The sequence below is a fragment of the Sciurus vulgaris genome (assembly GCF_902686455.1).
Source record: "Sciurus vulgaris genome assembly, chromosome: 2".
NCBI lineage: Eukaryota > Metazoa > Chordata > Mammalia > Rodentia > Sciuridae > Sciurus > Sciurus vulgaris.
The window spans coordinates 59,688,756-59,703,559 of NC_136462.1; the positions used below are offsets into that span (position 1 = coordinate 59,688,756).

The 14,804-nt window shown below is 35.3% G+C and overlaps 1 protein-coding gene across 1 annotated transcript; it reads left to right on the forward strand.

Moving 5' to 3' along the window:
- Positions 1-8,850: 8,850 nt before the first annotated feature.
- On the forward strand, positions 8,851-9,408 carry LOC306655282 (interferon epsilon-like; the record flags this gene model as incomplete). Its single annotated transcript, XM_079129671.1, has 1 exon — positions 8,851-9,408. One exon carries the CDS (start codon positions 8,851-8,853, stop codon positions 9,406-9,408), a length of 558 nt encoding a protein of 185 aa, XP_078985797.1.
- Between the last annotated feature and the right edge of the window lie 5,396 nt (positions 9,409-14,804).

Sequence of the window (14,804 nt, forward strand, 5' to 3'; positions counted from 1 at the left end):
ATTTTTAACACACGTTAAATTCAAAAGTCAAAGAACGTAGAAGAACCAAAACAACTTTGAAAAAGCAGAAAGAAGTAGAACAAACACTTCATTACTTGGATTTTACATTACAAAGACAGTGGTTTGTTTGGGCAGGACCCTAGCAAAATAGATAAATAACAAAACAAAGACTATAGAAATAGACCCAAATGTATATGCACAACCAATTTTCAGTTTAAAAATGCAAGGAAGTTTAGTGAAAACAGACAAATTTTTCAATAATACATTCTGAAATAAGTAGATATCCAGATGTCCAAAATAAAAAAAAAATAGAATTTTGCTCTATAAATCATATTATTTAAATCAGATAATCAACCTAATTTTAAAATCTGAAAAATCTGAAAATCTAACAGTTCTGGAAGAAACCATAAGAGAATACATTTGTGACCTTGCGCAAGGCAAAAATTCTAAATGCTATAACACCATACAAATAATCTAAAAAAGAATAAACTGCTGAACTGCTGAATTTGGTTGTAAAAGAACGTACTGATGAACAACATATCTGTTCACCAAAATACACTTACAGAGTGGGAGAAAATATAAGCAAATTGTGTGATAAAGAACATACACATTTAGACTACATAGAGAACTGGCTACCAAAATTCAGTAAGAAAAACAAAAAAACATAAATAGATAAAAGATTTGACAGACATTACATCAAAGAAGATACATTGTTGACAAATATGCACATGGATAAATATTCAACATAATTAGTCATTAAGAAATGGAGATTAAAACCACAGTGAGATAGAAGTACACTTCCACTAGCACAGCTGAAACTAAAAATACTGACTATACCACATTTTGACCACAATACAAAGAAACTAGAATTCTCATGCACTACTCATGGGAGTGTATAATAGTAACAACATTTTGGAAAATAGCTAGGTAATTTCCTAAAAAGTTGAATATACCTCATTTCACTTCTATATATTTATCTGAGAGAAATGAAAATATGTATGAATATCAAGAAATTGCACACAACCAAATGCTCCAATAAGACTTATTTTTCTGATAGTTCCAAACAGGTTATTATCCAAATGTTTATTAATATGTGTATGAAAAAAACAAGCTGTAACTCCATGCAATGGAGCCCTATCAGGAATAAACAGGAATGAACTACTGATGTGTATAAAAATGTGAAAGAATCTCAAAATAATTATGTAGGGGAAAGATGCCAGACAAAATCTAGCACACATTATGATTGCTTTTTGTACAAAATTCTAAGAAGTGCAAATTAAAATATAGTAACAGAAGATGTCTTTGATATAATTCAGGATGTAGGAGTAGAGGTAGGGTGACAGGAAAGGAAGAGACTGCAATGGCATAGGAGGAAACCGCTGAGGAGCAACTGATGTCTTCATTATCTTAACTGTGGTGATGATTTTCTGGATGTACATTTGCCATTATTTACTAACATGCATGCTTTAAATATGTGTAGTTTATTGTGTGCCAATTTTACTTGGCAAAATTATTACTTTTGAAAACTTATCTAACCATGAACAACTAAACAAAATGCCATTAGTAAGTGCAATTTTAATTATTGCTGTTATATATATTGAATAGTTATTGAACTCTCCAATGTGTTCAAAAAATGCCCAAAATACAATGTCTTCATTTCTAGATGGAGAAAATTTTAAATGACTTACCTAAAATTATGCAGCTTTAAATAGAAAGATTATGCTGTTGTTTTTGTTTATTGTTTAAACAAGAACACTTGTTCAATATTATTTTTTGTCACCTAGGAAGTGATAGGTGTTTATATCTCCTCTCTCATTTCCTAATATTTAATGTTTGATTTTTTTTTTCAGACTTTCTTCTTGATTTTGAATGATGAGTTTAGCTCTTTTCCCCTATACTCCATGGTGTTTTTTCCTTCTATTATTATTATTCACATTGTTATTAATAATACCTACTATATTTGAAGGCTCACTAAATTTTACACATGTGGAAACCATTTTGATGGCTTTGTCCTAATTAATCATTCTTAAGAATCCTATGAAATTGATCAACTGAATTGATCTCAATTTATGAGTAGTATTAAACAAAAAGGAAACATTTTTTGGCCAATAGAATAAGAAGGTCAAACAATCATACTTTTCCTTTACTAAAATTTGAAACAAAATAATGTGAAACTAAGCTGATTAGAAATGTGGACACAGAACACATCAGAGCCTATATCATAAGGCTGTCTTTTGCACCCTTGACAAATCAGAGCAGTGAGCAGGCAGAAGGGAGAATGGAATATTCATACAAGGAAACAGACTATACCCATATTTTGACTTCAAAATAAAATAATAAATAGACCTTATTTTTCTGAGTTTTTTCAATGTAAGGGGTTACTGAGTCTTAAATTTTAACAAATAACTTATGTTTGTCTTAAGCACCAACATGTATACTTTTAGTATTTAACATCAAAAACCACATGAGGAATCATCAAGCATGTTTTAGTGCAACCCATACATAATACTAACTTGTAAAATATGTGATAATTTTCCTTCCTTATGCTGGGGGGAAAAGAAATCCAGTTTCTTTTTGTCATCTTCTTTCTCATTTGTTTCTTTCAATTATGTATAAAAATATAAATTTCTGATAACCCAGCGACCCTGCCTGATCCCTGCACCTAGGTCAGTGCCATCACTGATTGGTTGCAGTCGCGAAGCCTGCCCGACCACCACGCCTAGGTTTGTCGCCATCACGGAGTTTCCAGAAGCTTCTTTATAGGCTGGTGCAGGCATTTTGAATTACTCCTGAGAGCGTGAACATCATCATTGGAAGGGCATTTCCCTTCCTGAGACACCTACAGGAGGCTGGAGGACCTTTGACAAGACTCAGGAGCCAAAAAGAAGGAGTATCGAGAAGCTCAGGACCAACTCAGAGCCACTGGGGAATATACCCCACCTGAAGGCCACCACCCCTAGAAGGCCAGCTTCCTAGTGAAGCACTGCATTATCAAGTTCCTCCAAGACTTCAGGCTACTGAAGGCTAAGAGGTGAGTTATTGGAAATCTACAGAGACAATATTAGTCAATAGAAGCAATCTGCAATATCCCAGAGTTTCACTATTAGAAGGGTAGATACCTGAAAAATATGAGAAAACAAGGAAAGAAAATGTCCCAAACAAACCTAGATGGTATAGCAATAAAATCCAATGACAGCATGGCAGAAGGCATGTCAGAAAGGGAGTTCAGAATGCACATAATCAAAACGATCAGGAAAGCAAATGAGGCAATGAAAGAGCAAAGGCAAACACTGAAGGATGAGATGAAAGGGCAAATGCAGGCATTGAATGATCGCACCAATCAACAGTTAAGAGAGCAAATACAGGAAGCAAAAGATCATTTCAATAAAGAGTTAGAGATATTGAAAAAAAACAGAAATCCTTGAAATGAAGGAAACAATAAATCAAATTAAAAACTCCATAGAAAGCATAACCAATAGGATAGATCACCTGGAAGACAGAACCTCAGATATCAAAGACAAAATATTTAATCTTGAAAACAAAGTTGATCAAACAGAGAAGACGGTAAGAAATCATGAACAGAATCTACAAGAATTATGGGATATCATGAAAAGGCCAAATTTAAGAATTATTGGGATTGAGGAAGGCTTAGAGAAACAAACCAAAGGAATGAACAATCTATTCAATGAAACAATATCAGAAAATTGCCCAAATCTGAAGAATGAAATGGAAAATCAAGTACAAGAGGCTTATAGGACTCCAAATACACAAAATTACAATAGACCCACACCAAGGCATATTGTAATGAAAATACCTAACATACAAAATAAAGACAGAATTTTAAACGCTGTGAGAGAAAAGAATCAAATTACATTCAGGGGGAAACCAATACAGATATTGGCAGATTTTTCAACTCACACCCTAAAAGCTAGAAGGGCCTGGAACAACATTTTTCAAGCTCTGAAAGAAAATGGAGGCCAACCAAGAATCTTATACCCAGGAAAACATACCTTCAGATTTGACAATGAAATAAAATCCTTCCATGATAAAAAAAGCTAAAGGAATTTACAAAAAGAAAGCTGGCATTAGAGAACATTCTTAGCAAAATATTCCGTGAGGAAGAGATGAAAAACAACGATGTAAATCAGCAAAGGGAGGAACTACACTAAAGGAACAACCAAATAAAGGAGAAATCAAGTAATGTCAAAAAAAAAAAAAAAAAATGAGCCAAATTATTGGGAATACAAATCATATCTCAATAATAATCCTGAATCTAAATGGCCCAAACTCATCAATCAAAAGACATAGACTGGCAGACTGGATTAAAAAGAAAGATCCAAAAATTTGCTGCCTGCAAGAGACTAGTCTCATAGAAAGAGATACCCACAGATTAAAGGTGAAAGGATGGGGAAAAACATACCATGCACATTGACTCAGCCAAAAAGCCGGAGTATCCATCCTCATTTCAGATAATGTGGACTTCAAGCCAAAACTAGTCAGAAGGGATAAAGAAGGACATTTCATACTGCTTAAGGGAAGCATAAATCAGCAAGACATAACAATCATAAATATCTATGCCCCAAATAGTGGCTCATCCATATATGTCAAACAAATCCTTCTCAATTCCAGAAATCAAATAGACCACAACACAATAATACTAGGTGATTTTAACACACCTCTCTCACCACTGGACAGATCCTCCAAACAAAAATTGAACAAAGAATCCACAGATCTCAAAAACAATCAATAAATTAGACTTAACGGACATTTATAGAATATACCATCCAACGAAGAGTGAATACACTTTCTTCTCAGCAGCACATGGAACCTTCTCTAAAATAGACCATATATTATGCCACAAAGCTACTGTAACAAATACAAGAAGATAGAGATAATACTTTGCATTCTATCAGATCATAATGGATTGAAATTAGAAATAAATGACAGAGTAAAAAACAGAAACTACTCCAACACCTGGAGATTAAATAATACACTATTGTATGATGAATGGGTAACAGAAGATATCAGGAAGGAAATTAAAAAATTCTTAGAGGTAAATGAGAACAAAGAAACAACATATCAAAATCTCTGGGACACTATGAAAGCAGTTCTTAGAGGAAAATTTATTTCATGGAGTGCATTCAATAAAAGAAGAAAAAAATCAACAAATAAATGACCTAACACTATGACTCAAAGCTCTAGAAAAAGAAGAACAGAGCAACACCAAAAGTAGTAGAAGACAAGAAATAGTTAAAATCAGAGCTGAAATCAATGAAATTGAAACAAAAGAAACAATCGGAAAAATTGACAAAATAAATAGTTGGTTCTTTGAAAAAATAAAGAAAATTGATAAACCCTTAGTCACACTAACAAAACGAAGGAGAGAGAAAACTCAAATTACTAAAATTCAGAATGAACAAGGAAATATCACAACTGACACGACTGAAATACAAAACAAAATTAGAAGCTATTTTGAAAATCTATACTCCAACAAAATAGAAAATCTCGAAGACATCAACAGGTTTCTAGAGACATATGAATTACCCAAACTGAATGAGGAGGACATACACAATTTAAATAGAAGTAATGAAATGGAAGAAGTCATCAAAAGCCTACCAACAAAGAAGAGTCCGGGACCAGATGGGTTCTCAGCTGAGTTCTACAAAAACTTTAAAGAAGAGTTCATTCCAATACTTCTCAAAGTATTTCATGAAATAGAAGAGGAGGGAACCCTCCCAAACTCATTCTATGAAGCCAATATCACCCTGATACCTAAACCAGACAGAGTCACATCAAGGAAAGAAAATTTCAGACAAATATTCTTAATGAACATTGATGCAAAAATTCTCAGCAAAATCTTAGCAAAAATATATTAAAAAGATAGTGCACCACGATCAAGTGGGTTTTATCCCAGGGATGCAAGGTTGGTTCAACATCTGGAAATCAATAAATGTAATTCACCATATCAATAGACTTAAAGTGAAGAATCACATGATTATCTCAATAGATGCAGAAAAAAGCATTTGATAAAACACAGCATCCCTCCATGCTCAAAACACTAGAAAAAATAGGGGTATCGGGAACATTCCTTAACATTGTAATGGCAGTCGATGCTAAGCCCATGGCCAATATCATTCTAAATGGTGAAAAACTGAAAGCATTCCCCCTAAAAACTGGAAAAAGGCAGAGATGACCTTTTCACCACTTCTATTCAACCTCGTCCTCGAAACTCTAGCCAGAGCAATTAGACAGACCAAGGAAATTAAAGGGATATGAATAGGAAAAGAAGAACTCTAACTATCCCTATTTGCTGACATGATTATATATTTAGAGGAACCAGAAAATTCCACCAGAAAACTTTTAGAACTCATAAGTGAATTCAGTAAAGTAGCAGGATATAAGATTAATGCTCATAAATCCAATGCATTTTTATACATAAGTGATGAATCTTCAGAAAGATGTTAGGAAAACTACCCCATTCACAGTAGCTTCAAAAAAATAAAATAAAATGCTTGGGAATCAATCTAACAAAAGAGGCAGAAGACCTCTACAATGAGAACTATAGAACACTAAAAAAAGAAATTAAAGAAAACCTTAGAAGATGGAAAGATCTCCCATGTTCCTGGATAGGCAGAATTAATATTGTCAAAATTGCCATAATACCAAAAGTGCTATACAGATTCAATGCAATTCCAATTAAAATCCCAATGACCTACCTTACAGAAATAGAGCAAGCAATCGTGAAAATCATCTGGAAGAATAAGAAACCCAGAATAGTTAAAGCAATCCTCAGTAGAAAGAGTGAAGCTGGGGGTATCGCAATACCAGACCTTCCACTGTACTACAAAGCAATAGTAACAAAAACGGCATGGTATTGGCACCAAAATAGACAGATAAATCAACAGTACAGAATAGAGGACACACACACAAACCCAAATAAATACAATTTTCTCATACTAGACCAAGGGGCCAAAAATATGCAATGGAGAAAAGATAGCCTCTTCAACAAATGGTGCTGGGAAAACTGGAAATCCATATGCAACAGAATGAAACTAAACTCCTTTCTCTCACCTTGCACAAAAATCAACTCACAATGTATCAAGGACCTTGAAATCAGATCAGAGACCCTGCATCTTATAGAAGAAAAAGTAGGTCCAAATCTTCACTTGTTTGCTTAGGATCAGACTTCCTTAACAGGACTCCCATAGCACAAAAAATAAAAGCAAGAATCAATAACTGGGACAGATTCAAACTAAATAGCTTTCTCTCAGCAAAGGAAACTATCAGCAATTGCAAAGAGAGAGCCTACACAGTGGGAGAATATCTTTGCCACTCATACTTCAGATAGAGCACTAATTTCCAGAATATATAAAGGACTCAAAAAACTCTACATGAAGAATACAAATAACCCAATCAATGAATGAGCTAAGGATATGAACAGACACTTCACAGAAGAAGATATACAAGCAATCAACAAACATATGAAAAAAGTTCGCCATCTTTAGTAATAAGAGAAATGCAAATCAAAACTATCCTAAGATTCCATCTCACCCCAATTAGAATGGCAATTATCAAGAATACAAGCAACAATAGGTGTTGGAGAGGAGGTGGGGAAAAAGGTACCCTCATACATTGCTGGTGGGGCTGCAAATTAGTGCAGCCACTCTGGAAAGCAGTGTGGAGTTTCCTCAGAAATCTTGGAATGGAACCACCATTTGACCCAGCTATCCCACTCCTTGGCCTATACTCAAAGGATTTAAAATAGCATATTGCAGAGATACAGCCACATCAATGTTCATAGCTGCTCAATTAACAATAGCCAGATTGTTGAACCAACCTAGACATCCTTCAATTGATGAATGGATAAAGAAACTGTGGTATATATATACAATGGAATATTACTCAGCCATAAAGAATGACAAAATTACGGCATTTGCAGGCAAATGGACGCGGTTGTAAAATATCATGCTAAGTGAGATAAGCCAATCTCAGAAAACCAAAAGACGAATGATCTCGCTGATAAGTGGATGATGACATATATAGGGGGTGGGAAGGGGGCAAGATTGGAGGAAGGAGGGACTCTATATAGGGGTAAGAGGGGTGGGAGGAGTGGGAGGGAGAGAAAAAATAGCAGAATGAATCAAAAACTATTACCCTAAGTAAATGTAGGATTACAGAAATGGTATGCCTCTACTTCATGTACAAATACAGAAACAAGATGTATCCCATTTGTTTACAATAAAAGTGAATTAAAAAAAGATATAAAGCAATCTAAAATTGCTGATACATATTTTAAGATCATTTACTCAAGCACTTGTGCAAATTAGTTAGTCTTGACACTTTAAAATTAGTAATCTGTATGGATTTTAATTTTTGCCTTCGAGTGTCTTGGAGTTGCTTCTGAGTCTCTGATAAATATTTCCCCATGAGAGACTACTGTTTTACTATCAATTAAAAAAAAAAAACTTTACAAAGGTTGACTAAATATGTAAAAAGTACATTGTGTTAAGTGAAACCTTGTATGTAATAAATAATGTGGGTAACAGAAGATCATCCTGGATGAATAGTCTGTAATTGTCTCAAGAATAGCATACAGTGAGACAAGTTCTTTTGGTTACTTCCTCAAACCACCAACACAATGGGGAAATGGAGAAAATGATCCATGAACAGCAAGCAAAGGGAACCAGGAAATGTGACGTGCAAACTTGGAGACATGACAACATTAGAATCAAAACCAACAAAAAAGAACACGGTCCAGAGTAGGGTGAGAAGTATGAAAAACAAACATTCACTGGCACTGGAGTTTAACTAGGTCTGCCTAAGAGATAAGTGGCATATTTGATCTTCGCCATGATTCACAAGCAGTTCCCTAGCATTGCGTTGGTGCTGCTGGTTTTCTCTGTTGATCTGAAACTGATTCTCCTCCAACAAAGAAAAAAGGATGAGCGTTTACAACTACTGAATAAATTGCAAACCTCATCAGTCCAGCAGTGTCTGCAATACAGGAAAAATTTCCGGCCTCCTCAGAAATCTGTGAATTTCCACCAGTACCCAAAAGGGCATGCACTGGCCATTCTCCATGAGATGCTTCAGCAGATCTTCAACCTCTTTGAGGAAAATATTTGTCTGGGCAGTGGGGAGGAAAACCACATTCAGAAATTTCTCATTGACCTTCATCAACAACTAGAATACCTGGAAACACTCTTGGGACTGGAAGCAGAGCAGAAAAGTGGTGAACTAGGGAGTAACCTTAGGTTGCAGGTTAAAGCATACTTTCGAAGGATCCATAATTACCTGGAAAGCCAGCAACACAGCAGTTGTGCCTGGACCATGGTTCAGGTAGAAATCAGCCGGTGTCTAGTCTTTGTATTCGGACTCACAGGGAGTCTTATCAGACAAGGAATATAACCTTGAACAGTGTGGAGCAAGAGCCAACCACAGACTCTAAGTGGATAAGGTTGGTGGAGGAGAAAGGGGACATATGTGAACATTATTACCTTTTACCTTACAGTGATAGCTTTGTTTTGGCTTTGTGTGTGTATGAATATATCAAATTGTGTTTTAAGTTTATGTATAATTGACCATGAGTGCTTTTATTTTGTGATTTCTTTTATTTTTTCTATCCATTTTAAACTGTCAAAATAAATACATTCATAATTCATTAAAAAATAAATTTCTGATTAGCTGAGCTTAATGGACATATTCTAGAAGGTGATGGTATCACAGGAAGAAGATCATTGAATTACTACTGACTCAAGCTAGAAATGAAAGTTTTTTTTGTTTTTTTGGGCTTTTTTGTACAAAACATTCTGCTTTCACAAGGGTCACTTTTCTCAAGCTGTGTTAAACTTTATATATAAACTGTAAAGAAGTGAAATTTCAGGCTTAGTAATTCATATTGAAAACATGATATTCCTCTAAAGGAAAAATGTGTTATGTATCACAAATATACTGTAGGCAAAAATGCTTCTAAGCTTTAAAGAACAAATCCTTATATGTCATAAGCTTCCCGAAAGTATATTCTTTTGAGGGCATTTGTCTTCATCTTTTCCCATATTGGAAGAAACTTAAGCAAACACATTTTGCATTATGCTGGCAGGATGAGGAAATTTTGCTGTCTTCAGAAGGTTGTTGCTTTACGTGGTCACCTATTAGGACAGAAGCAATGTCAGCAGGAGTTGTTGGATATTTTAAAATTGTCACAATACTTTTTGAGACCTGGGCAAAGGACGGGTAGTCAGTGTACATAGTGAATGATGATCAGGTTGGAAGGATGGGAAAAAGAAAAGGAAATGGAATGCTGTCCACTCCAGAGCACTTTCCCCTCTCAACTGGATACCAACACCTCTAGGGAATGAGTGCCCCCTGGGTGGCTCTTTTCCTGCCTTTTGATCACATAGGCAAGATAGGAAGAGGAGGGGAGATAGGAGAAAAGAAAACTTGAGATCTACAAGGGGACAAGACCTACACCCCTCTTGTGGAGTCAAGTCAAGTCAAGTCAAGCTCTGACTTCCCTTCTCCCAGGAGAAGTCTATTTTGTTCTATCCCTTAAATAAAACTTGCTTTCTACAGCTATTTCTCAGGTATTTAATCTTTAACACCAGGGAAATGAGGACCCCTTCCTGATTTCCAAGATCCATCCTGATTTCCTGATTTATCACCTTTAAAGATATTAAATACACTTATTTTAATTCAAGGATATCAAAGAATATTTTAGTCACGTACCTGCTCTGTGATATCTTATACTCAAAAAAGAGAAAAATGCAGACATTTCTGGTTTGATGATAATTTTAATGATCTTAGTTATAAGTATACTAAATAAATTCAAGCTGCAAACCACATAATATGAACATCCAACTTGGTATAAAAACACAACTTGAAAATTATACTTCAAAGAAAATACGTATAAAAGGCTAGTAAATTTTGTATCAAAGAATGAATACTAATTACTGAAATGATGACTTGTGGGAACACTAAGGGACAAGAGCAATCTATCTGAAATGAAAAAAGTGGTATTGCCAGTGATCTGTGGGACACCTGCTTTTGGATTTTAAGCATTCACCTTCCAACTTATTTTTGATTGTTATTAATATTAGCTCTTATTGTCTTGATAAATATGCAGAATTCTTGAGATCTATTATTTTATTGGGCTATGATTTTTATCATAGATAATTTCTTAATTAAATTTGCAAGTACTTAATGGATTAAAATAAAGTTACTAAATCTCAGATACTTTTCTAGACTAAGTTCAAAGATCTTAGAGAGAGCATCCCATGGAGTGTTTAAATTAAATATCAATGATTCTATAAATTATTAATTATGACCTAAATGAGCCTTATCACCATAAACTCGAGTGTCACTAATGTATTTGCTTAGATAATTTTATTTAGTACTCAGAGAACTAGGCCTAAAAAATGGAAAAGACAAGTTGATAAAGTTATGGTTGGATTTTTCTCAGTTGGTTTGAGAAAACACCAGAATACAAAAAGTGGGATATTTATATCATCAAAACTACTTTTTATGTAATTGGGATTTAGTCTACATAGAGAAGAAGCAAAAGTCAAAGAGGACAGTTTACATTGCAAGAACATCAAGATACCATGTAAGTGTTGGTTATGTAGTGTCAAATGATATATGCAATTGATGTTTTTAACTGAGTGTTGACACATTTTAACTTCAGAGATAAAGCAATAGCTAGTGATGTTATGTATTGGATAATATAATTTTGTTTTTGAGTATCTGAACCAAAGTACAATGTTTTAGATTTAAAGAAGGCAAAAAATGGCATTGAACATGCAATAGAGTTCTCTGTAAAATATGTGAATCAACAGAAGCAATGTTCAATATTACGACTTGAGAAAGAGAAGGATAATTATTCCATGCATCAAAGTCTTCCATAAATATGGAAGTTTTACACATGACAATAGCTAAAATGAATAGCCAAATTTGGTATACCACAAATAAGAAAGGAGTTTTACAAAAATATGAGCCATAAGTAACTTGAAGGCAAAAGTGGAAACTAGATGAATATAGTACCTATTTCCTGGCCCTTGTGAAAAAAGAGACACATACTTGACTTAACAAGAAAACATTGACTCTTTGGAGTGACTAAGGTCTGAAAATTATGGCTTTCTCTTAAACAGAAATTTCATAAATTGTAAATGTTTAGGAGGAAAAAAAGAATTAGTAACTTTGATTAGAGAATAATAATATGGAAATATAAAGATCAGAATACAATAGAGAATATATAGCCCGAGGGACTCATATTGTGAGTAGTGCTTGTAAAACAATAGCAAATTTGGCTTTGAACCTGCTTCTAGTGTCCATACGTCCACAAAGTTATGCTACAAGATAAATCTACATTTGCCCATACAAAAGCCTTCCACTGGTCTCAAGATCAAATCTAAAATATTTAGTCTCTAGTGTAGACTAAAGTACTGTCTATGAACAGATACCTTTCAACATAATATGCCAACACAATGCATCTATATGTCAGTCACATCAAAACTACAGTTCCTGCTGTGTTTTTGATGAAATGTGTGTACTCTTTGTTGCAGAGGAGACCTGCCTGTAGAGCCAAAGTGACCACAGGGGCTCCACAGCCACCAGCAGTTTTTGGGATCCCACAGGAAGAATTTCAAATGAGTCACACAGAGTATAGACAGGAGTTTATTAGAAAAGTGAGAAATAAGGAGAGCAGAGAGTACAAGCATTGCACCAAGCGCCTCCAGGGAGATCAGCATGGCTCGTACAGAGTGCAGGTTTTTTGGGGACTTTGCATCCCTTTGTTCTTCTCTTATTCTTTCATATCCCCTAAAATTGTTCATTACCCATTTGTTTAGCTCTCAGCAAATTTTAGGAGTGAGGGTTGTGATGACCCACTCACAAAGAATGGGTGTGGCATGATCTTGAAATAATGGTTCCCTTGAGGGATGATGATTAACTACGGCTGGGGGAGGTTTGGCTCACCAGTCTCCATTTCCCAGAAGTTGTTTTGATAAGGTTTCCTGTGGTTCGTGGTCCTGTGACTATGGATGCTCCTTAATGCATATGTCTGATGTCCTCTCTGTAATTTCCCTCCCTTCGTTGTCCTTCCCCCACCAACTTGTTCATAGCCGAGGCACTACCTCACACTCCTCATCTTGAACAATTTTTATCACACCACATGTTTTAGCTTTTGTGTCCTCTGTGAAAGCCATCAAGATATCCCATTTCGACTTATGGTTCTTCATGAATCTCTCACATTTCTCATAAATAAAAACTAATAGTCAATATCTTGAGATTTATTTAAGTTGCAGATAGGTAACAACTCCTGTCCTGGAGATATGGAGACCTCTTCCTTTCTTTTTCTGGGATTTGCTTATATTCCAGGGTGGTAAACACAATGACTCCAGAAGGGGAAAGAGGCAGGTTTTCCTGCAGCTCTCTTGTAACAGTGGTTCACCACATGCTTTGAATGTAGTCCTTGCTGCCCTGCCACTGTGATTTATTTTTAAAAGGGACTTATTTCTTTCTCTTCCTCTCTCCCTCCTCCTCCCTAATTTCTCTCCCTTCCTAATCTTTGGGGAAACAGTATTACCTGTCTTCCCAATCCTAGGAAGAGTTATCTGGCCTTGAGCACACACCCACCACAGGAACACAGTAATTCAGACTTTGGGTGGGGATGATACCAGAAGATCTGAGAAATGATTATCTCCCAAATAATAAGGGAATAACAACTCCAAACAGAACACATGGAATGAATCCCTTCATTAAAAACCCAAAGTAGATCAAGGACCTAGGCATTACAGAAACCCTGCACCAACAAGAAGAAAATGCGACCTTACCAACCAACTTCTACAAGACTCCTAAAGCACAAGACATAAACAGTCTATCAGTACGTGGCATGGCAACAAACTAAAAAGCTTCTTCACAGCAAAGGAAACAAGAAGAGCCTATGGAATGGGAGAAAACCTTTACCACCTGCACCTCAGATAGAGCATTTATCTCCAGGATATACAAAGAACTCAAAAAAACACGAAAAGAACAAATAATCCAATCAATAAATGAGCAAAGGAACTGAACAAGCACTTCACAGAAGAAATAGAAATGGTCAAAAAAAAAAAAAAGAAAAATCATTCAGTATCTCTAGCAATTAGAGAAATGCAAATCAAAACTACTCTAAGATTTCATCTCACTCTAGTCAGAATGGCAATTATCAAGAATACGAGCAACAATAAGTGTTGATGAGGATGTGGGGAAAAAGGCACACTCATACATTGCTGGTGGAACTGAAAATTGGTACAAACAACTACAGAATGTGATAAGGACGCTCCTCAGAAAACTTGGAATGGAACCACCATTTGACCCAATTATCCTACTCCTCAGTTTATACTCAAGGGACATAAAATCAGCATACTACAGTGATGCAACTACATCAATGTTTATAGCAGCTCAATTTACAATAGCCAATCTATGGAACCAACCTACGTGGATAGATAAAATGTGGTACATAGACACAATGAAATATTACTCACCCATAAAGAAGAAAGAACTTAGAGATTTGCTGGTAAATGGATGAAACTGGGGAATATAGTGCTAAGTGAAATAAGCCAGTCCCAAAAAACCAAAGGTCAAATGTCCTCTCTGATATGTGAATACTTAACCCATAACAAGGAAGGGTAGGGAGGAAAGGTATAGAAGTTCATTGGATTAGACAGAGGGTAATGAAAGGAAGGAAGGTGGGTATTGGAATAGGAAAGACAGTAGAATGAATCACATAACTTTCCTATGTTCATATACAAATGCACAACCAGTGTAACTCC